The sequence below is a fragment of the Rutidosis leptorrhynchoides genome, chromosome 9 (genome assembly GCF_046630445.1).
Source record: "Rutidosis leptorrhynchoides isolate AG116_Rl617_1_P2 chromosome 9, CSIRO_AGI_Rlap_v1, whole genome shotgun sequence".
Taxonomy (NCBI): Eukaryota; Viridiplantae; Streptophyta; class Magnoliopsida; order Asterales; family Asteraceae; genus Rutidosis; species Rutidosis leptorrhynchoides.
Window position 1 is genome coordinate 229,812,307 of NC_092341.1, and position 24,578 is coordinate 229,836,884.

The 24,578-nt window shown below is 33.2% G+C and overlaps 2 protein-coding genes across 2 annotated transcripts; one reads left to right on the forward strand and one right to left on the reverse strand.

Moving 5' to 3' along the window:
* The first annotated feature begins 1,915 nt into the window (after positions 1 to 1,915).
* LOC139866511 (ras-related protein RABB1b) lies at positions 1,916 to 4,776 on the forward strand. The gene is made up of 6 exons (XM_071854764.1): positions 1,916 to 2,219; positions 2,369 to 2,508; positions 3,537 to 3,619; positions 3,776 to 3,980; positions 4,238 to 4,306; positions 4,422 to 4,776. Exons 1-6 carry the CDS (start codon positions 2,174 to 2,176, stop codon positions 4,509 to 4,511), a joined length of 633 nt encoding a protein of 210 aa, XP_071710865.1. The 5' UTR covers positions 1,916 to 2,173; the 3' UTR covers positions 4,512 to 4,776.
* Positions 4,777 to 5,701: 925 nt separating this feature from the next.
* Positions 5,702 to 14,592, reverse strand: LOC139866845 (pentatricopeptide repeat-containing protein At4g35850, mitochondrial). The gene is made up of 13 exons (XM_071855137.1): positions 14,508 to 14,592; positions 14,265 to 14,400; positions 13,974 to 14,136; positions 13,819 to 13,884; positions 13,635 to 13,732; positions 13,428 to 13,545; positions 13,132 to 13,341; positions 8,270 to 8,346; positions 7,776 to 7,869; positions 7,029 to 7,094; positions 6,854 to 6,931; positions 6,139 to 6,240; positions 5,702 to 5,934 (listed from the first exon to the last, which is right to left on the reverse strand). The coding sequence occupies exons 1-13, from the start codon at positions 14,530 to 14,532 to the stop codon at positions 5,824 to 5,826; spliced, it is 1,344 nt and encodes a 447-aa protein (XP_071711238.1). The 5' UTR covers positions 14,533 to 14,592; the 3' UTR covers positions 5,702 to 5,823.
* Between the last annotated feature and the right edge of the window lie 9,986 nt (positions 14,593 to 24,578).

Sequence of the window (24,578 nt, forward strand, 5' to 3'; positions counted from 1 at the left end):
GTGAATCGACCAGTGGCCAAGTCTTACTTCTCGACGAAGTAAAAATCTGTGAAAGTGAGTTATAGTCCCATTTTTAAAATCTAATATTTTTGGGATGAGAATACATGCAGTTTTATAAATGTTTTACAAAATAGACACAAGTATGCGAAACTACATTCTATGGTTGGATTATTAAACCGAATATCTCCCTTAAAGTCTGGTAGCCTAAGAATCAGGGAAATGGCCCCTAATTGACGTGAATCCTAAAGATAGATCTATTGGGCTTAACAACCCCCATTCAGGTTATGGATGGTTTAGTACTTCGAGATTATTATACAGACGAGAGGTTCTGTTTTGGGGATATTCTATGCATTAAGTTAACGTCGGTTACCAGGTGTTCAACATATGAATGATTTTTATCTCTATGCAGTTTGCGAAATGCCTGATAAGAGATGTGTTATAAAAATGAAATCTTGTGGTCTATTATTATGATTTAATAATATGTAGGTTAAACCTATAACTCACCAACAATTTTGTTGACGTTTTAAGCATGTTTATTCTCAGGTGATTATTAAGAGCTTTCGCTGTTGCATACTAAATTAAGGACAAGATTTGGAGTCCATGCTTGTATAATATTGTTTAAAAACTGCATTCGAAGACTTATGTTGATGTTTAATATTATTGTAAACCATTATGTAATGGTCGTGTGTAAAACGCTATATTTTAGATTATCGTTATTTGATAATCGTCGTAATATTTTAAAGGTTATGGTTTGCTTTAAAATCGAATGCAGTCTTGGAAAAACGTCTCATATAGAGGTCAAAACCTCGCGACAAAATCAATTAATATGGAACGTTTATAATCAATATGAACGGGACATTTCAAAGAGTATATGTATAAAGATATAGATGAGAATATATGCATATAGATATAGATATATTAGTAAAAATATAGATGATTGAATGCATATATGATTGAATATAGGTATACCTTACGAAATAAGAGTCCTAAGTTAACATAAATGGATGACTAGAGTATAGCTGTATTGCTTGTAATTTGCTTAATTTAATTGTTGAAAATTAATCATACATTAAATAATTGCTAATGTCTTTCTCAAATCTATTGTTCCAGATAAAAAAATACACCTAATAAAAAATACACCTAATACATGTATTTTTTTTGTTAACTTTTTAGTCTTACCTTACTTTTACATATCCTTTTGTCTTGCACATATAAACTAGGGTATAAAAAAACTGTCATTATTCTTTTTCATTTATAAAAATGGATAATTAATTTGGTGCATTTAAAAAGGAATAATGGAGAATAGATATGGGACGAATGGAGTATATTAAAATTTTTTTTTAATATACAGTAGAAAAGTAAGAAAAGTAGAGATTATTAATTTTTTTTTTTTAACAGCGATATCAACATCGAATGCTCTCATTTGTCAGTCAAACACGCGTTATAAGGAAACCCAATTCATGGGTTACAGACCAACTTGATGAGGTTTCGCATCTTCATTCAGTGAAAGACTACGCAAAAGTTCAATATGTGGATTCTATTTCTCTACTTATCGGAAACTATTTCATTAGGAGCTACATCCTCACGAGCGGATCGGGGGCGATTCCGTCTCGTCCATACAAAGACCGGATTGAATGGGTCACACTTGACATCCGTAGGAAAAACACATCAACCACAGTTGGGATTACTCAGGAATTCGCGACGATGTTGGCAATACTATCGAAGGTAAGAAAAATCCTTCAGAGACCTTTCCAAATCGTATTGATGTTGAGAGTATTGTAAAAGGTTACTCCCTACTTTTGAGTGAGAATGGAACGTTGACGGTACCCAAATTAGATCCGAATACATACCACTCAAGCAAACCTTATGTTGTAAAATTAGAAATTATTAATTATTGATTGAATGATTGATTTAATTTAATGATGACTGTTATGTTATGAGGATTCTAAACTTTGATGATATCAATTGAAATTCAATCAAAGATACGCATCGACGTTTCTGTCAAGTCAAGTTTCCTTTCTACCAAACCATAAACCTCAAAAATACACACACACAATTCCCATTTTCACTTTGTATTTTTATTTTTATTTTTATTTTTATTTTTATCAATCATCATCGTCATCGTCATCATCATCATCATCCGCTGTGTTAGGGCTAAACAAATACTACTGCAATGTCTTACGATTACCTTTTCAAGTACATAATCATCGGCGATACAGGTAATCTATCTCTCTATTCTGTTCTATATGATCAATCATTTCTCCAATCATCTTAATCCTAACCATTATTTATTTCATCAGAAATTATATCATACATATATATTATATATGTTATATATAATAAAAGCAAGTGTTAATTAATGTACTAGGTGTGGGGAAATCGTGTTTATTGCTGCAATTCACTGATAAAAGGTTTCAACCTGTTCATGATTTGACTATTGGAGTTGAATTTGGTGCTCGTATGGTCACCGTTGATGCCAGGCCTCTTAAACTTCAGATTTGGGATACTGTATGTATTTTTTTTTTTTTTTATTAATAATTGTTTCTAGTTTTTCTATTGTTTACATTTCTTAATGTTATATGATTTCAGTCTTTTTTTCGATAATTTTTTATGACGTTTGATAGATTTGATGCTAAATGATTTCGGTGACTGTTTTTCACTTTTGTTGATTTTTAGGAATTTAATCAGTTTATTTCTTTGTTAATATCAGTTGATGCTAAATGTTTTTTTTTTTTTTTACTGTTTTTTACTTTTGTTAATAATTTTTTAAAAAAGTATCAACTTTTTTGGACAAAATATGGAGGCTTCGGGGCAAAATATGGAGGTTTTTTTGGCAAAATACGAAGGATTTCGGGCAAAATCTGGAGGCTTTGGGGGGCAAAATATGAAGATTTTTGGGAAAAAAACAAAAAATCCAGCTGGGGCAAAATGAAAATCCACTGGGAGCAGGTACCCCTGCCCCACCTGTTTCCGCCACTGTATACTGTCCTTTAGTTTTGTTTGTACCGAGGCCTGTCATTTTGCATCATTTATACATTTTGTTCTGGAATTGTAGTGATTTCTTGAAAAAATGCGTAGAGTTTATATGCTGCAGTTGGAATTGTAATGTTTTGGGGTGTGTGGGTACTTGGCTTTCTAATTTTGGAAGATGGCTTATTTTTTCGGTGACATTTTGATCGATACTGCTAAACGGCAGCACAAAGATCTTTAGAGTTTTGAATGTAATTACGTGTAAAGTGGTGACTGTCAGACTGATACTTTGCATTTTAAGAGCCGTAAAGTGGCGATTGACACCCTACTATGTTCATCGAAATCTGTAATTAAACGGTGCCTTTAGTAGTTATTTGGTAAATTGTGTATCCATTATTTTTTCTGATTTGTGATATATCTTGACTTTTAGGCTGATATGTATCATACGTTTCATCCTATCTCCTCTGTAATATGATCTTTGTGTATTATCGTTTTGTATTGTTTGAGTTTCATCTTATCTATCCTGACGGTCCGATTCTGACCGAGGATTTTATATTTCATTTCAGGCTGGACAAGAATCGTTCAGATCAATCACCAGATCATATTACAGAGGAGCAGCTGGTGCACTTCTGGTATATGACATTACTAGGTACATACAATTATTTGAATATATCATCATATATACATACATATGTTTTCTGCATGTATACACGAGTTGTGTTTATGATCTATGAACATTTGCATACTGATTAACCGCTCAAAAATTTACTTACTAGTGTATTTATTACGAGTTTAACTTGTTTAGGAGAGAAACGTTCAATCATTTAGCTGGGTGGCTCGAAGATGCACGTCAGCATGCAAACCCGAACATGACGATCATGCTTGTCGGAAATAAAAGTGATCTTTCGCACAGACGGGCTGTCAGTAAAGAAGAAGGACAGCAATTTGCAAAGGAAAATAACCTTTTGTTCTTGGAGGCATCTGCTAGAACTTCACAACTTGTTGAGGAGGTATCTTCGCTTATTCATCTACATTCTTTGAGGTGGCATTGTTAACCCATTTTCTTTTTAACGGGTCGATTCGGGTTGAGCTTTGTCTTTAGTGTGTTAAATGGAGAACCACTTGAAATTTAGTTTAATGGTCAAATGGGCGATTGGGTTTAAAATCACCCATTTCATAATGTCAACAATCTTTTAAATCAAATTATATTCAACATTATTATCTTAGTATATTAATCCTGTTTTTATGAATTTATATTTGATTACAGGCTTTTTTGAGGACTGCTGAAAAGATACTCGAGAAGATTAAGGAAGGTGTATTTGACGTGTCTAATGAGGTATTATAACTTGTGTTCTGTTTCATTATTTTCTTGTTTAATGTTAGAATCTTCGAATTATGTTGCATCGAGACTTTTGGCTGACGAATTGTTATATTTTTTTGGAAATTATTAGTCATCCGGTATCAAGATTGGGTATGGTCGTCCTCAAGGCACAGGAGCTAGAGATGGAACAGTTGCACAGACTGGTGGATGTTGTAGTTAATCTGAAGAGCATATATAATAATAATATTGAAATATGAATCTTGAAACATGTAGTATACAAGTAACTGGTTCCTGGTCTTCTGAATCATTGATGGTCATCATGCCATGTATGACATGAAAAATGTTATCATCATCATCATCATCATCATCATCATCATCATCATCATGTGAATATATAAGGGTTTTTTTTTTTAATCCTGCTAAAGTACTAATCATGCTGCTTGCGAATATATGCAAAAGAGGTTCAAAAATACCATTTTATTTTACTTGATATACCATGTTTGCATCATGAAATAACATGAAAACTTATGTGTCTTTTAAACTCTCAAGTGGAGCAATTATGTCCTTGATGTCGTAAAGCAAACGCTCATAGTAATCGGTCATTACTAAATACTAATGAATGGTATGTTTGGTATTTACCAAGTTTAATCAAAATAAAAGAAGTTAGATACGGTTGAATTGGTTAAATGGGTCGACAGTACACTTTTTGCGCGTAAAACCTCTTTTAAAAATAAAAATGAAGATATTGGACAAGGATCAAATAGGATAGATATCAAGTGTTTGCTTGTGAACTCTTGTTTGGCATCAAGGTCATCATGGTGAATACTGAATATTCAGTGACTTCCTGAAAATGGTTGATGAATCCGCCCCCACCAATATGGGCATTATGGTATAGACAACGGCGTATGATCATTCTTCAAACTCAAGGAAACTGTTCACTATTGCCTTAACCCCCAAGTTGTCTCAACTAATTAAGTTTAATGCTATAAAAATCGGCATCCCCAAACCGATCGTTCCCATGGCTAACATGTAAGAGAAAAATCGTGTAATACAAGCTTAAAGGGTCATAAGGCTCTGATTGAACTTATGACCTCCACTTTATGCTAAATGTCCTCCAACCACTAGACTACCATCGCAGGGACGCGATCTTATATACATGGTAAGATGTCATTACAATAAAATTATTCTTCCTATTTTGAACAATAAGCACAAAAAGCTGATTTTGATTTTTATGTGATTCCATATATACCCTATTCCTCCTAATTCTGTCTCCGCTCGAACCTGGTCCATTATTATTCCTGAGGACAAGCCTCGAAACTAGCTTTGTACATGTCGAGCCACCAAAAGTCGCAAAGTAAAACCTTTATTTGCAACGTGTAAGTTTTTGTAAAAACCAAAACTTTGTCAGCATTGATACACTGCAAAATTATATATCTTAGGAACAAAAAGTAATAATCAGAAACAAAAAAGCAGAACTTTTGCCTAGAATACAACAAAACACAATACTTAATAAATAAAAAAACATTATATGTTTATCTTCTGTCTCCAAATTGTCCAAGATTCCTTCCAACTCTTCCAAGCAAATTTTGAAGAGTACTTGACACCTTCAACAGTCTTGGGTCGTCTTCAGGTATATCTCGATCCTGATATTTCATGCAAAAAACATTAACGTAAGAACAATCACAGGCACACAAAAACCAGTCTCAAGTAGTAGGCTTGAAAGGGTCTACTCGAGCCTCACCTGCCCCACCCATTTTGCCAAGTAATATACACCCTGCCCCACCCATTTTGCCACCAATAGTTTCAAAAGAACCATCACTAATAAGATTAAATAAAACGAGCCTCACCTTTAAGCCATCGTGATACGCTTGAACAGCAGGAAGAGATGGAAAAATATTGCGAGATTGCATCAAGTCCCATACCATATTAGCAAGTGTATATCCTCCGGTCTGCAAACAATGGATACATATATAAACTTCCTTAACACATAAAAAAAAAAAAAAATAAATAAAAAAAAAAAAAAAAAAACAACTACTTCAAAAACGTTGTTACGAAAGCAGACCACTGAAAAGCCAAAATAAAATAAGAGTAAATTATACTGATAGTTCTTGTGGTTTACCTGAAATTACACTAATCGTCCTTTATCTTTTGAAAATTACATCAATAGTCTCTCTGGTTTTCATTGAAATTGTACCGATCGTCCTTATCTTTTAAAAAATTACACCAATCATCCCGACTTAACCAAAATAATAAGTTGATGGACCCTGATATACTTAAAATATGTGTTGATCGTCCCTTCTATTAACGCACTATTTGAATAGTTAGGGACCGTCAACGTATATTATTAAGTAAGTCATGGACGATCAATGTAATTTTATAAGATAAAAGACGTTTGGTGTAATTTTTATTAAAACCACAAGGACAACCACCATTCACTACCTTATAAGTCAGGACAATCGGTGTATTTGCTTGAGATAAGGATGGTTTATGTAATTTCATGTAAACCACAAGGACTATCCGTATAATTTACTCTAGAAATGATAACACTAAAAGATTGCTTACCTTTTCACCAGATGCTGCAAGAAGAAGAGCATTACCCGTTGTTGGAACCAAGTTAAATCCCCTAGCATTCATCTCTGTCTGAACGAACAAAACAAAACAAAACAAACAACAGTTAGCAAAACATTAGAAAAAAGTGTTAGCAAGTACATATGAGAACATAACATCAACCGTTTACCAGTTTATCTAGTGCTGCTTGCATACCCTTGGGTGTATAACCGGTCATGGCTCCCTCTATAAACGTCTGAAGGAATAACAATAACAATTTATTGAAATCAATAAGTCTGAAGAAGACACAGTAAAGTTATATGAACACAACACAGTTTACTATTTTGAATAACTATATATGAATCAAGAGAGGGATGACTATTAAATTTCATGCAGGATTTAAAATCCATGAAAATTTGATTCTACCATTTTCATGGCGTCTATTATTATTTTTATTTTATTTTATTTTTTTAAAAAAACTTTTTCCTACTTAAAGGCCAGGCCGGAGGTCCTCTCGGAAGCAATCTCTTTATCCGTTGAATAAAGAGAGGGATGACTTTCTCTACTCTTGAGAGTGTTTCACTATGGGTGGAGAAATGACTTGTCTTTATTCTCGGATAGGGGAAGGATTGTCTACATCTCACCTCCCCATACACCACTCATGTGGTATTGGGTTTTGTTGTTGTTGTTGTTGAATCATGTTCATGGATCATTAGTGTAGCCAATAAGCACTAATAAAACGCAAGTTCAGAGAGATTTTCTAAAAAAATTATTAGTGGATTGCAACATCAGCTGGACATATGCTTAAAATCCTCAATTAGTTAAAACAACGACATCAGACGTATATATCATATGTAAACAAGCACATAAAAAAGATGATCTAGCAACATTGACATTGTTTTAAAGTTAAATAATAATAATATTGTCATGAACTTACAGCATAAAGATCTGGCATAGGTGGGCTGCCAGAGTTCATATAGTCTTCAAAAACTTTAAGCCCACGGTCAATGTCTCCCGAATTTAGGTAACACCTACACGTCAATAGTCAAAGAAAACTTAGGCATCAGCATAGGTTCTAAAAAAAATGGCATAATAGATAATTAAAAAAAAAAAAAAAAAAAAAAAATTTCTAACCAACAACAAAGTCAGCATGGTCAATCGAAGAGGCATAATTTATTACTACCATCTGCTACATGTACAGCATTGCATAGGGTTGGTTATTTATTTATATATTATTATTATTTTGTTTATATAATCTATATCTAAATTATGTTATGAAAGATGATGAGGTAAAGTTAACATTTGTTTCGTAACAAGGAACGAAGTCTTACACCTTTTTTTACATAGTCTATACAATAACAATTTCCTTATCACTAACAGTGAATTAGATATGTAGCACATGTTTTATAATTGATTCCTAAAACTTATTACCTCATTATTTGCAAAATTATGAAGACATCTGGATTTTTGCTATCCTTCTTAAGCATCTCCTGAAGAGTATCAATTGCCTGCAACATCGAATATGAGAAACAATTTAATAGTGGCAATATAGATATGCATATTAAAGAGAGTAAATTAACATGGAGCATATAGCAAAGCACATGCATGTTGTTCAAAAGCCATTGCCTGAACAGGTAAATAGTAAATAAATAACAGTCGGTAACAATGAGTAAAAAAAATTAGGCATTTCCATAAAGGATTCCAAGGAGTCAATTATTAAAAAGATTACTTTGGGTCAAATTTGAACAATTCGTTACTTGGGCAGTGGTGTAAAAAACCCGATTAATACCCGATTAATCATTTTTAAGAGCAATCCGTTCCGGTATTTCCAAAATCCGTTTAATTAATCGGTCAACGTCAACTGATGGATCAAAATCGAATTTGGTAATCAAAGTCGGTCAAAGTCAAAATTGGTCAGCATTTTAACATGAATTTAAACTAGAAATTTATAGTTTTTGAATCAAATGAACAAATTTAGACAATTATGTTAAAGTTTATGTTTATGTTTATGATTTTCTTCTATATTTACACATATAATTTCTGAAATTTAATATTTAAATGCATAAAGTACAACCCGATTAATCCTACCAAAGTCCTGACCGATTAATCCCCGAATAGCGAATTTTGAAACCTTGCTTGGGAGTACTCGGTCGAGACTTTTGAGGGAGTCATCAACAACTAGGGAGTTATCGGATTGGACCTTATATACATTTAAATAATAAATTACAAAATTTATGTGCAAGTATACAAAAAGTCCATAAACATAAACATAAACATAAACGTTGATATAATTGTCTAGAAACACAAACATGATCTTCATTTGTTCAAGAACTCTAAAACTCTAATTTAAATTCATATTAAAATGTTGACCGATATTAACTTTGACTGATTTTGAATAACAAAATCCGATTTTGACCCATTAACCAATGTTGACCTATTAATTACTCGGATTCTAGAAAATCGGGTCGGCCGGTTCCTAAAAAGGAGCAATCGGGGAGTAATCGGCACTAATCGGAATGTTTTACAACACTGCTTAGGTTGGTCCCACTTAATTTAAAACAATACAACACGTGTTTCAGAAGCTATCATGGATCTCCACCTCACTGCCCTTCCTCGCGGGCCTTCTGATCATACTCCACTTCTTCTCTTCACTGAAAAAATGGACTTCGGCCCAATCCCTTTCAAATCTTTTAATTCCTGGTTCTACCGTGAAGGTTTTGATAACTGTGTCAAGCAGGCTATTGCTGATAGCATTGCTGCTCACAAGCCATTTAATGAGATTTTGAAGCATGTTAAAACCAAAATTAAAGAATGGAATCATGCTAGCAGATCGGAGTCTTCTTCTAGGATAACTCAGATTGCCTCTCGCATTACTGATATTGATCTTAGAATCGATTCTGGTATTGCTTCGCTTGATGAAAAAGAAGAGAGAATCAATCTTTGTAAGGAACATGAAGAAATCCAACACTTAGACCATATGGACATTCTGCAAAAGTCCAAGTTAAAATGGGTTATCGAAGGGGATGAGAATAAGTTTTTTCACGGAGTTCTAAAACAGAAAAGGCATTATCAGGCAGTTCGTGGTATTATGAAAGAAGGATCGTCGCTCACATCTCCTTTGGTCAAAAGAGAATTTTTTGAAGCTTTTAAAGAAAAATTTGATCAGCAAACTATCTATTCTGAAATGCCTTCTCTTACTCCGTTGGTTACCCTGGATCCTACTGATGTTTCGGCCCTTGATCACGATATTTCCGATGATGAAATTAAAAGAGCCATATGGGATTGTGGTAGCTCAAAATCACCGGGACCAGATGGCTTCTCTTTTCTTTTCCTGAAAACTTATTGGGATCTGTTAAAAAGTGAAGTGGTGAAGTGTCTGCTTTGGTAAAATCTATTTTTTCCAATAGTGCTTTCCCGCGTGGTACAGACTCTTCCTTTATCTCCCTCATTCCGAAAATTAATAATCCCGTTACTGTCAATGACTTCCGCCCCATTTCTTTGATTGGAATCATTTATAAAATTATCGCGAAAATATTAGCTAACCGCCTATCCAGGGTGATTGATAAAATCATTAGCCCTGTTCAGACAGCTTTTATCGCAAGGAGACAAATATTGGACGGTGTTTTGATGATAAATGAGCTTATCTCTTGGTACAAGAAACATAAAAAGGAGTTGTTAATTTTTAAAGTTGATTTCGACAAAGCTTTTGACTCGGTCGATTGGAGATTTCTTGACCACATGATGATAACCCTCGGGTTCAGCAGTAAATGGAGGTCTTGGATTAAAATGTCTCTCCTCTACCAGAACCTCGGTTTTGGTCAACGGGAGCCCTACTCCAGAATTCTCGGTTAAAAGAGGATTACGTCAAGGAGATCCATTAAGTCCTTTTTTGTTTATTATCGTTATGGAAGGACTCCCATCTCCTTCTTCATGAGGCAAAACAAGCTGGTAATATTAATGGTGTTTGTGTTGGTAACAATGACTTTTTTCTTTCACATCTTTTCTTTGCAGACGATTTGATGATTACTGATAATTGGAATCATACTGAGTTGCACAATATTATCAACATATTTAATCGGCTCCATCAGCTTGCTGGGCTTAAAATTAACATATCAAAATCCAAAACTTTTTGGTTTTGGTGTTAGTGGCTCGGATATTGCTAACATGGCTCAAGATACAGTATGTGCACCAGGCTCCTCTCCTCTCATGTACCTTGGTCTTCCAATGGGTATCAACATGAACCGGGCATCAAGTTGGCAACCTGTCATTGACAGATTTAAAAGAAAACTTTCTTCATGGAAAGTCAATCTTTTATCTATAGGAGGCCGCCTAACTCTTATTCAATCTGTTCTTGGTAGCTTAGGTATCTATTATCTGTCCTTATTTAAATGCCCCGAAAAGATCATTAACTCTCTAGAAAAATTGAGAGCTTCTTTCTTTTGGGGCGGTGATGGTGAGAAATATAAAATGGCTTGGATTAAGTGGTCTAATGTGCTTGCCTCCCCTAACAACGGAGGATTATCCATTGGTAGTTTAAAAGCCTTAAACATGGCTCTTCTGCAGAAATGGAGGTGGCGTATGGCTACAAATCCTGATTGTCTATGGGTCGCTATGATTAAAGCAATTCATGGATGCGAATCGGGTTTAACTAACCTGGATTCTTGCAACTCAGGGACGTGGTCTTCTATTCTTTCTTCCACTAAATGGTTGCAACTAATTGTTTGTTTCGCAAGCTGGGTAATGGGAATGATATTAAATTTTGGAAGGACTGCTGGTGTGGAACTGAGTCTCTTATGTACAGGTATAATCGTCTCTTTCACTTGGAAGAGAATCAAGACTGCTTTGTTTCGGACAGATATATTGATGGCTCGTGGGTTTGGCGTTGGTCTAGATCATTGGTAGGTAGAAACAACGCTCTCCTTAACTCAATGCTTGTAGACATAGGAGTGATCAGCTTCTCTACTTCATCGGATTCTTGGGCATGGCACGTCGATCCTTCGGGTTTATTTGCTGTCAACTCGACCAGAACTCTTATTGATCAGGTTATTCTCCCATCGCTTTCTCAGGCGACATTCTGGCTAAAGCTTCTCGGCTCAAGCTTGATAGGATTCCAACAAGATTCAATCTTTCATCACGTGGTCTTGAGATCGAATCTATAGCTTGTCCTGTTTGCAACTTTGTGGTTGAATCTAGAGATCATCTCATGTTCTCTTGTGATATTGCCGCTGATATATGGAGGCTTCTTCGTCTATGGATTGATAAAGGGCTTCCAGTTTTCAACTTCTGGAACGATTGGAATCAGTGGTTCGATACGTGGAATGGTTCGAACCTTCAAAAGGATCGATTGTATGTCATATTCGCGGCTGCTTTTTGGTCTTTATGGAGATATCGGAACAGCGTGACTTTTGGCTCTAATCCTATGAAGAAAAGTTATATTTTCGATATTATTCGTTTTATGTCTTTTAGTTGGATTAGAAATCGTAGTAGACGAGATTTAAATTGGAACAATTGGCTTTTATCTCCTTTGTAATCTTCCTCTAGCTTCTTGCTAGAGGTTTTGTTTTTCAATATTATAGCTGTTCGGAAAGGGAAAAAAAAAAAAAAAAAGGAATAGGGAGTTGTGAACTTTGAGACCTAAAGATCAGGTTTATGAAGCACATTACAACAGTTATCCAACAAATCCAGATGCTTGCTGCTCGTAAAAAAGCAATCATCATTAACTCCCCTTATACGACTAATAGACTGCCCTCAACATTGATTATGAGTTTATGACAAACAGAAACAAACAAGAAACTCAATAAAATGGAAATGATACAAGAGCAATAACCCATAAACAGCTAGGTAACGAATCTAAAGGCGTAACCGTGTAAATCTAACAGGTCCACAAGAGAAAAAAAAATTAAAAGCGTAGCAACTTTTTTTGGGCAAAATATGGAGGTTTTTGGGCAGAATATGGAGGCTTTTGGGCAAAATATGGAGGTTTTGGGGGCAAAATATGGAGACTTTTGGGCAAAACAAAAACACCACAGGGGGCAAAATCTAAAAATCCAAAATTTTTGCACTAAAGTTTACAAATCTCCCCTTGTCCCTTCATATTTTCGACAGTGGCCCGAACCCAACATGGAATCACCATAGTCATGCAGTAACTATAAATAAAGCGAAAATGGTCATTTTATTAATCCAATATAAACAGAGAAGTAGTGTGAACAGCTTTTCTTAACAAAATGAAACTCATGCTAACAGAATGGTTTTTCTACATTTGACTATAACATAATATAGCTATATGATAGTACCTGAGTATCCTTAAGGTCAGCACAAGCATTGAAGGCAACATGATATACTGTGAGGGACCTATTCACAAACCCACCTCTCCTGTTAATGTACGCAGCAGTAGGAATATCGTACATCTCTTCTTCATTAATGTTCATCAAGAGATTTTCAGCACTATCCCTTGTTTGTTCTATCGAAGACCATCCTTTGGACTGTTCAACAAGCTCCAAAATCTTTCCCAAACAGATAAAAACATTTGAATTCTTGAAAATAAACAAGTTGAAGTACACAAAATTTTGAAAGATAGTGTACTGGTTACCTTGGCAGATGTGTTTTCTGCTAATGGTATCTTGTTCTTATGAGCTGCTATGAGCCCCGCATAGCAAAATTTGTTTAGCCCAAGACCAGCAGCAGTCATATCACGAATAATTGCATATCTGAAATGTTATATATTATTATTATATTATTATAAATCATAATTAGAAACAAAGATTTAAAGCTTTTAAGGCACAAACAGAATGCATACACTTGATCTAATCGTCCAGTGGCTGCACATGCATTAATCAAACAAATGAATGTCTGTCCAGTAGGCTTCACTTCAAGTTTCTTCATTTCTTCAAACACCTTCATTTATAGAGACAACAAAGAGTTAGCACACGATTGTTAATCAAGTTGTAATAAACAGATACACAAAACACATATTGACATACCCGTATTGCTTCAACAGAATTCTTACACTTCCCACACGTAGAAATCATGAAGTTGTACAACACAACCTATAACACATATAACCAACGTCCAACTCATAAAAAACAGAACTATAGAGCAATAGCATAAGATACCAAGCACAATTATCAAAACCTACATCAGGAATCAAACCCATAGACTTCATCTGATCGCGGAAAAAGAAACAGTCCTGCAACCGAACACCTCTCATGCTACCAGCAATCAAATCACGAAACGTATCCTTCTCCGGTTTCACTCCATCCAACATCATATCATCATATACATCTCTCAACAACCACATCCTATAGATAAACATCTCAATTAACAATATACCATCAATATCTCACCAAAACCCTAACAGATCAATCGTATCGTCGTATTATGATATAAATAGCTGAGAAATTAAATAAAATAGATTGAGATGATATACCGTCGTTGAGATGTGATAGATTTGATGACAGTGTTGTATTCAGATACATTGTTAGCGTAGTTTCTTTTGGCGTAATCATTGGCGGAAACGGCGAAGTTACGACGGCCGATTGCTCCGAGCAGTGATTTGCGATTAGCTAACGAAATAAGAGCAAAAAGGAAAAAAAAAATTATGATTAATCAGTGTTGATGATCTAAATGATACAGAATGAGGATATGAAATTGACATTGACCGGAAACTTACCGGAGAATGAACGGAGGAACTTCATGGATTTAAATGCTCCGATTGAGAGTGATAAGTATGTTTTAGGGTTCTTGGAGGTTTTGTGATTGCATATCAAAACCAAAGTAACGATGACGCATTTTGTACATTTACATTTAAGTAATGCAGTAAAAAAAAAAAAAGTACTGCAATTCTAAGATAAAAATTTAGATGAAAAACTAAAAATAGATAAAAAAAAAGTAATGGTGTAAAACAATAAAAAGTGTAATTAAACTGTGTGTTTTGTCTAACTATTAATATGAGACAGTGAAATTGAGGTTAAATTGTAAAATAAACAAAAAGGTAGTTTGACATTTTCATTAACTATGAGTTCTTAGACCACTTGTATTGGTTAAGGCGTTTTTTTGTAGTGTTACTTACTTTTTTGTACTTTCTGGATGAGTAGTACGTATTTTTTTTTTTGAGTGAAATAGTGGTGGTATTTTTTTTTTTGTTACTATTAGTGGAATGCTGAGGTGACATTTTTATTTTTCTGTTTTTTCTATTTGTTTTATTTTTACTTATGTAATTTAAAATGAAAAAAAAATACACATATAATAAATTAAATAAAAACGCATTTAAATTAATACCATTACTACTAGAAATTACATTATTAAAAATTCTAAAAAAGAAAATTACATTTATTAAATTCCTAAAATAAAGACGTACACGTCTTGAACTTAATCCTACTCATTCGGGAGGGAAGTCGTAATGCTTCATCTGGCTACGGACATACCGTTTCAGATTTTGAAAACGAACCACGTCTTCCGGGTCTTCCATTGTGGCCGACGATCTCCCCAACAAATCAATATGTGTTAGCGTGGTTGCCATACGAACATACTCATTGAAATTGTCAAGGACTCCGTCTTTTTTGATGCCACCACTTTCATTTCGTGAAGTGTTTGGAGTCTTTGAAGTGTTAGACATTTATTTTTTTTTTTTTTTTTTTTTTTTTTTTTTTTTTTTTTTTTTGTAGAGAATATAGAAGTATTGAGTGTTTGGAGTTGAAGTTATGTGTTTTTTTTTTATTTGAAAATGGTAGATATAAATAGATATTAAGAATTTATTATTTTTTTCCAACGGTACACCTCAAACGGTCAAAAAAATGCAACCAAACCTATGCCACGTGTCCAGGACGCCGTTTCTTCCCCTCGTCACTTTCGAACTCACGCCGGAGACACGCCACCAAGAGCAGCCTTGATACGCCGGCGACCGGCGTTTCTTTCCCTCCAACTCTGCAAGACACGCCGTATCTTATCCCCGATACAAGTCGTCTTAGTGTTTTTAATAGAACTAGTTAAAGTATCCGTAAAATCACAGTGCATTAAAGAAAAACCGTTGAATGATTTGTTATAATTAACAAATGTTAGTAAACCAGCATGTAAATCTTATATAAATGTACTCTATTTATAATATAATTAATTGTTAATTGTATAATAAGCGAATATGAAGAAATTTTTTATTGAACCTCCAAGACATTCCATATCCTCGTCAAAGACTTCCAAAGGAGAACGATTCTCAAGGTTAGCATCGTTGGTTAACATAAACTTAGTTCATATTTAACATAGGCGGAGTCAATAGGGTGGCCAAAGGTGACAATGCCACTCTCAACGGAATTATATCATACTATGTTTATTAAAACTAACATGTCTTTTTCAATTGGCCTATCTTAATTTAAGTCCATATGAACCATATCAACAAGTTAAATAAATAATAGTACCCAAATCCAATTAATTTATATACCTGCGTAGTATAATTTAAATCTACATTCATTCACACCTCACATTTATTAAATTTAATCGTCTGACGTCTCGTGCGAAACTCAAGTGTAACTGTGCAAGGTTAGGTTTTATTTCATTTTTTCTTTTCAGTTTATGTTCAACCCTATTTATCATATTAATAATATTAACTTTAACTATTATAATCATAATTAGTGTAATTAAGATTGCATTTATTTTTTAGATTCATTTAGCTTTATGTGTTTAATACTACTATTATTTTTAGTGATTATTATCTATAATATTCTATCAGTGAGAATTTAAATTTTAATGAACGAATTGTTTTAGTCCTCAATTATGCTGGATTAATTGATAATAAGTTTTTATTTTAATTATGTTATGTTAAATTATGGGTACAGAAGAAGAATGTTTGATTTTTTTTCAAGCCAAAAAATGTCGGTAATCACCAATCACAACACGAAGAAGATAATGTTATAGAAGACGTGGTTAATAATTGATAATGCTAAAAACGAACATATATTTCATAGCATTATTCCTCAAGAAAGACAAGCTTTTAGTTGCAATTGTTCTATTTAAAAGTGATATTCGTTTAAATAATAAAAGGTGAAGACAAAAGACAGATTCGACGAATTGAAGACGCAAACGACCAAAAAGCTCAAAAGTACAAAAGACAATCAAAGAGGTTCCAATTATTGATAAGAAACGTCTCGAAATTACAAGAGTACAAGATTCAAAACGCAAAGTACAAGATATTAAATTGTACGCAAGGACGTTCGAAAATCCGGAACCGGGACATGAGTCAACTCTCAACGCTCGACGCAACGGACTAAAAATTACAAGTCAACTATGCACATAAATATAATATAATATTTAAATAATTCTTATAATTATTTAATATATTTTATTTATTTATAAAACCGTCGGTAAACAAAGAGCCAAACTTGTGTGAGCTGTAAAAGCAAACTCCGCGACTCGCGGAGTTTGAAGGAAAAATGGGCCGCGAGTCACGGAGCCCCAAAGTTTGAAACTCCCTATAAAAGCAACCGAATTCTGAGCATTTTTCATCATCAATATATCCATCTCTCTATCTATATCGTATATATTTATATTTATATTTTAATTTTAATTTTAATTTTAATCCTAATAATAAGGGTATATTAGCGAATGTTGTAAGGGTGTAAGTCGAAATTCTGTCCGTGTAACGCTACGCTATTTTTAATCATTGTAAGTTATGTTCAACCTTTTTACATTAATGTCTCGTAGCTAAGTTATTATTATGCTTATTTAATCCGAAGTAATCATGATGTTGGGCTAATTACTAAAATTGGGTAATTGGGCTTTGTACCATAATTGGGGTTTGGACAAAAGAACGACACTTGTGGAAATTAGACTATGGGCTATTAATGGGTTTTATATTAACTAAACAATACCTTGTTAATTTAATATACAAACTTATAATTCGACGTATTTATATATAACCACATACGCTTGACTGGGTACGGTGGGCGGGATATCTATAAGTACCAATAATTATTCATTTTACCGGACACGGAACTGGATTAATAGTTAATAGACTTGTTGAAACATGGGTGAATTACATTCAAGGGTAATTGGTGTAATTGTTAACAAAGTAGTAAAACCTTGGTTTACACGCAGTCGATAACCTGGTGTATTCATTAAACAAAGTATTAAAACCTTGTTACAATTCGAATCCCCAATTAGTTGGAATATTTGACTTCGGGAATAAGAATAATTTGACGAAGGCTTTCGCTCTTTATATTTATGACTGATGGACTATTATGGACAAATCCGTATGGACATATTAAATAATTCAGGACAAAGGACAATTAACCCATGGGCATAAAACTAAAATCAACACGTCAAACATCATGATTACGGAAGTTTAAATAAGCATAATTCTTTTATTTCATATTTAATTTCCTTTATTTTATATTTAATTGCACTTCTAATTATCGCATTTTTATTGTTATTTTATTTAATTGCACTTTTAATTATCGTACTTTTTAATTATCGCAAGTTTATTTTATCGCACTTTTATTATTCGCAATTTCATTATCGTTATTTACTTTACGCTTTAAATTAAGTCTTGTATTTATTTATTATTTTACATTTGGTTTTAACTGCGACTAAAGTTTTAAAATCGACAAACCGGTCATTAAACGGTAAAAACCCCCCTTTATAATAATAATATTATATATATTTATATTTGTATTTTTATAAAAGTAAACTAATATAGCGTTAAGCTTTGTTTAAAAAGATTCCCTGTGAAACGAACCGGACTTACTAAAAACTACACTACTGTACGATTAGGTACACTTCCTATAAGTGTTGTAGCAAGGTTTAAGTATATCCATTCTCTAAATAAATAAATAAATATCTTGTGTAAAATTGTATCGTATTTAATAGTATTTCCTGTAAAAATATAAGCTATTTTATATACTACTCTGCTAAAACATCAAGTATTTTTGGCGCCGCTGCCGGGGAAACGCTTAAACGCCGGAAGCGCAACGCTAATATAAAAAAAAAAAGATTTTTAGTTTACTTTTATTAAAATTCGTTTTTATAAAAGTACGTTTTAAATATTCGAAAATATAAAAAGAAAAACAAAAATTTATATATTTTTAAGAGTTTGTTAAAAGTTTTATAAGTTTCTTTATTTTTATTTTAGTTTATAAAAATATAAGTTTTATTTAAATATCTTTTATTTATATAAAAACGGAAAATTAGAAAACATAAAAAAAAAACATCAAATTTAAAACTGTTCCAGAGTTGAAAACTGGAACCCCGCGACTCGCGGGGTTTGTTGCTTGGAATACCGCGACTCGCGGAGAAACTTTGACACCGACAGAAACCCTAACTGCAATTAATTACGGGTAATTAATTATTATTATTATTATTTAACCCTAATTATTATTATTATAATTAGTTTTATTTTAAGTTTTACTTTTTATTTAATTTGTTTTATTTAGTTAAATTAGTTTAATTAAATTGTAAAATTAATAGTTTTATAAAATAAATAATATAAAAATAATATTTTTATAAAAATTGTATTTTTTATAACTTTTTGTATATTTTTATATTTTATCCCTTTTTAATCGTTTTAGCGTAATATTTGTATTTTTCGCTCATATTTAGTTTTAAACTTAGTTTTTGCCATAGTTATTTTTACTTCTAGATTTTTAGGCTTTGCCGTAGAATCCCTTAAGTGCTTTTTCTTTAGACTAAGATTTAGGTGCTTTAGAATTTTGCGACGCCTTTTTAAGTTTTAGTTTCTTTTTAAGATATTTCCATTTGGGATTTAGTTTTTCCTGTAAGCTTTAATATTTTTAGACGACCTTTTACCTATGTATCAATTATCATTCCAATTAGTAATCTCAATTTGCGATTATAATTTTAAGTTAGTTGTAGTAATAAGGTTAGGTTAGTCAAGTGTTTTTAAGTTTTATAAGTTTCTTTTATTTTTCCGTCGCCTTTTATCTTTCTTTCTTATTTTTCTTTTTCGACCTTTTTCGACACGCTCTTTTTCTTTCTTATTTCTCGCTATTCTAGTTTTAGGACATAGATTTTTATTCTACTTCTTATCTAAATTTCTTAAAATTACGAAAATTTATTTTAAGTGGTTAAATTGATAGACATCAAAATTTTCTGGTTCGTAGTAATAGTTGGATTTGTACGTGGACCGGGTTATTGGAGCCAAACAGTCCTCAATTATATTGAGACCAAACGAATCCTGCCCCTCTGCTGCATCTTTTGGCTATTCGAAACGTGGGCAAAATCAGAAAAGTCTATTGATTGGATAACTTATTATAATTTTTCTTTCCTTTTAAAAACTAATAGGATATTCAGTGAATGCACCGAGCAAGACGTTCACCACCTTTTGTACGTTCACCACCTGTAACTAGATCAAGACATTTAGCAAATATTACTGCCGTTGATTTTTCTTTAGAATCGTCATCCAGTCGACCAAGTACTTCAGTTCAAATTCCCAATAATCCATTTTTTGAACCCGACCTCACAATTGAGAATCCGGAGAATATTCAGGAACGATTCGTAGATCCTGAACCATTAAACTTTCCTCCGGAACCACCAATCATTCAAACAGAGATTGTTGAGGAACGAACCATTAAATCAGAATCCTCTAGTGATTCCGATTCAACAAATTCAATTATGAAAAATCTGGAACCTTTAAGTATGGAAGACCGAATGAGAGCTAAACGCACTGGCCAAGGTCACGCAATTACTCATCCAGACATTAATGCGCCAGATTATGAAATCAAAGGACAAATTCTACACATGGTGACTAATCAATGCCAATTTAGTGGTGCGCCGAAGGAAGATCCAAATGAACATCTACGTACCTTTAATAGGATCTGCACACTATTTAAAATCCGAGAAGTGGAGGATGAACAGATATATCTCATGTTATTTCCCTGGACTTTAAAGGGAGAAGCCAAAGATTGGTTGGAATCGTTACCTGAAGGGGCGATCGATACATGGGACGTTTTAGTTGAAAATTTTCTTAAACAATTCTTTCCTGCATCTAAAGCCGTAAGACTTCAAGCAGAAATTGTTACGTTTACACAGAAGCCGAATGAAACTCTATATGAGGCGTGGACTAGATATGGAAAGTTATTAAGAGGATGTCCGCAACATGGTTTAGACACCTGTCAAATAGTACAAATATTCTACCAAGGATGCGACATCACTACAAGGAAAGACATAGATATAGCAGCTGGTGGTTCTATTATGAAGAAAACCGAAACTGATGCTTACAAAATTATTGATAACACTGCTTCCCACTCACACGAGTGGCACCAAGAAAAAGATATCGTTAAATCATCTAAAGCAGCTAGAGCCGATTCTAGCCATGACTTAGATTCCATTTCCGCAAAGATAGATGCTGTCGAGAGACGAATGGAAAAGATGACTAAAGATATTCACTCAATATGAATTAGTTGTGAGCAGTGTGGAGGACCACATTTGACAAAAGATTGTCTAAGTATTGAATTAACAATGGAACAAAGAGAGAATATTTCATACATAAACCAAAGGTCTAGAAATAATTATCAGAATAATTATCAACCGCCAAGACCGATTTACAATCAAAACCAGAATTATAACCGAAATATTCCATACAACAACCAACAAGGTCCTAGCAATCAACAAGTATCCAATAATACTTACAATCAGCAAAGACCTAATTTTCAAAACAAACCACCACAACAAACCGATGATAAAAAGCCGAATTTAGAAGATATGATGACGAAGCTAGTTGAAACTTAAACGCAGTTTTTCACATCTCAGAAACAAACTAATGAACAAAATGCTCAAGCATTTAGAAATCAACAAGCTTCTTTTCAAAATTTGGAACAAGAAGTAAGTAACCTAGCAAGGTTAATAGGTGAAAGAAAACCGGGAAGTCTACCTAGTGATACAAATGCTAACCCCCGGAATGAAACAGCTAAAGCCATTACCACAAGAAGTGGTACAACACTTAAACCACCTGAAATACCTGTAACTTCTGATGAAGCTATTCCTACTCCACAAGAATCACATACGCTTGACTGGGTACGGTGGGCGGGATATCTATAAATACCAATAATTATTCATTTTACCAGACACGGAACTGGATTAATAGTTAATAGACTTGTTGAAACAGGGGTGAATTACATTCAAGGGTAATTGGTGTAATTGTTAACAAAGTAGTAAAACCTTGGTTTACACGCAGTCGATAACCTGGTGTATTCATTAAACAAAGTATTAAAACCTTGTTACAATTCGAATCCCCAATTAGTTGGAATATTTGACTTCGGGAATAAGAATAATTTGACGAAGGCTTTCGCTCTTTATATTTATGACTGATGGACTATTATGGACAAATCCGTATGGACATATTAAATAATCCAGGACAAAGGACAATTAACCCATGGGCATAAAACTAAAATCAACACGTCAAACATCATGATTACGAAGTTTAAATAAGCATAATTCTTTTATTTCATATTTAATTTCCTTTATTTTATATTTAATTGCACTTCTAATTATCGCATTTTTATTGTTATTTTATTTAATTGCACTTTTAATTATCGTACTTTTTAATTATCGCAAGTTTATTTTATCGCACTTTTATTATTCGCAATTTCATTATCGTTATTTACTTTACGCTTTAAATTAAGTCTTGTATTTATTTATTATTTTACATTTGGTTTTAACTGCGACTAAAGTTTTAAAATCGACAAACCGGTCATTAAACGGTAAAAACCCCCCTTTATAATAATAATATTATATATATTTATATTTGTATTTTTATAAAAGTAAACTAATATAGCGTTAAGCTTTGTTTAAAAAGATTCCCTGTGGAACGAACCGGACTTACTAAAAACTACACTACTGTACGATTAGGTACACTGCCTATAAGTGTTGTAGCAAGGTTTAAGTATATCCATTCTCTAAATAAATAAATATCTTGTGTAAAATTGTATCGTATTTAATAGTATTTCCTGTAATACTTTGTTTAATGAATACACCAGGTTATCGACTGCGTGTAAACCAAGGTTTTACTACTTTGTTAACAATTACACCAATTACCCTTGAATGTAATTCACTCCTGTTTCAACAAGTCTATTAACTATTAATCCAGTTCCGTGTCCGGTAAAATGAATAATTATTGGTATTTATAGATATCCCGCCCACCGTACCCAGTCAAGCGTATGTGGTTATATATAAATACGTCGAATTATAAGTTTGTATATTAAATTAACAAGGTATTGTTTAGTTAATATAAAACCCATTAATAGCCCATAGTCTAATTTCCACAAGTGTCGTTCTTTTGTCCAAACCCCAATTATGGTACAAAGCCCAATTACCCAATTTTAGTAATTAGCCCAACATCATGATTACTTCGGATTAAATAAGCATAATAATAACTTAGCTACAAGACATTAATGTAAAAAGGTTGAACATAACTTACAATGATTAAAAATAGCGTAGCGTTACACAGACAGAATTTCGACTTACACCCTTACAACATTCGCTAACATACCCTTATTATTAGGATTAAAATTAAAATTAAAATTAAAATTAAAATATAAATATAAATATATACGATATAGATAGAGAGATGGATATATTTACACAGTTAAGGCTAAACCTTATGTTAAACCATACCAACCACCACTTCCTTACCCGAGTAAAATGAAAAAAGAGAAACTTGAAGCTGAGCAATCCAAATTCTTGGATATGTTTAAACAGATAAATGTAAATCTTCCTTTCATTGATGTGATTTCAGGAATGCCTAGATATGCTAAATTCTTGAAAGATCTAATTTCAAATAGAAAGAAAATGGAAGAACTCTCGGCTGTTACTATGAATGCTAATTGTTCAGCAGTGCTGTTGAATAAGATACCAGAAAAACTATCTGATCCAGGAAGTTTCACAATTCCATGTTTTCTGGGTAGTCTTAGTTCAATAGAAGCATTGGCAGACTTAGGTGCTAGTATAAATCTAATGCCGTATTCACTATACGCTAAACTAGACCTTGGAGAATTGAAACCAACTAGAATAAGCATATAACTAGCCGATAGATCAATAAAATATCCTAGAGGGATAATGGAGAACATGCTAGTTAAAGTTGGTACTTTAGTATTTCCAGTAGATTTTGTTGTTTTGGACATGGAAGAAGATTCTCAAGTTCCTCTCATATTAGGAAGACCATTCTTAAACACGGCTAAAGCAATGATAGACGTCTTCGGTAAGAAATTGACCCTAAGTATAGAGGATGAGAGTGTTACCTTTTCAGTTGATAGAGCAATGCAACAACCACAATCTGCAGTTGATACATGTTATTATATTCAAACTATAGATGCACATGCAGAATTATTAGAAGAATTTCCAGAATTACAAGGAACAGGAGAATGTTCTTTAGGAGAAGGTAATGAACCAATTGATGAAGCTGAAATGTTAGCTACACTTATAGCTAATGGATATGAACCAACAACAGAAGAAATTCTAATGCTAAAAGAAGAAGACAGATATCGATACAAATCATCGATAGAAGAACCTCCGAAATTAGAGTTAAAGCCACTTCCAAACCATTTGGAATACGCTTATTTACATGGTGAATCTAAATTACCTGTAATAATATCGTCTTTTTCTTACTGAAAATGAGAAATCACAACTCATTTCTGTATTGAAAGCTCATAAACCAGCCATTGCATTGAAGATTCATGATATTAAAGGAATAAGTCCTTCGTATTGCACACATAAAATCCTTATGGAAGAAGGTCATAAAACG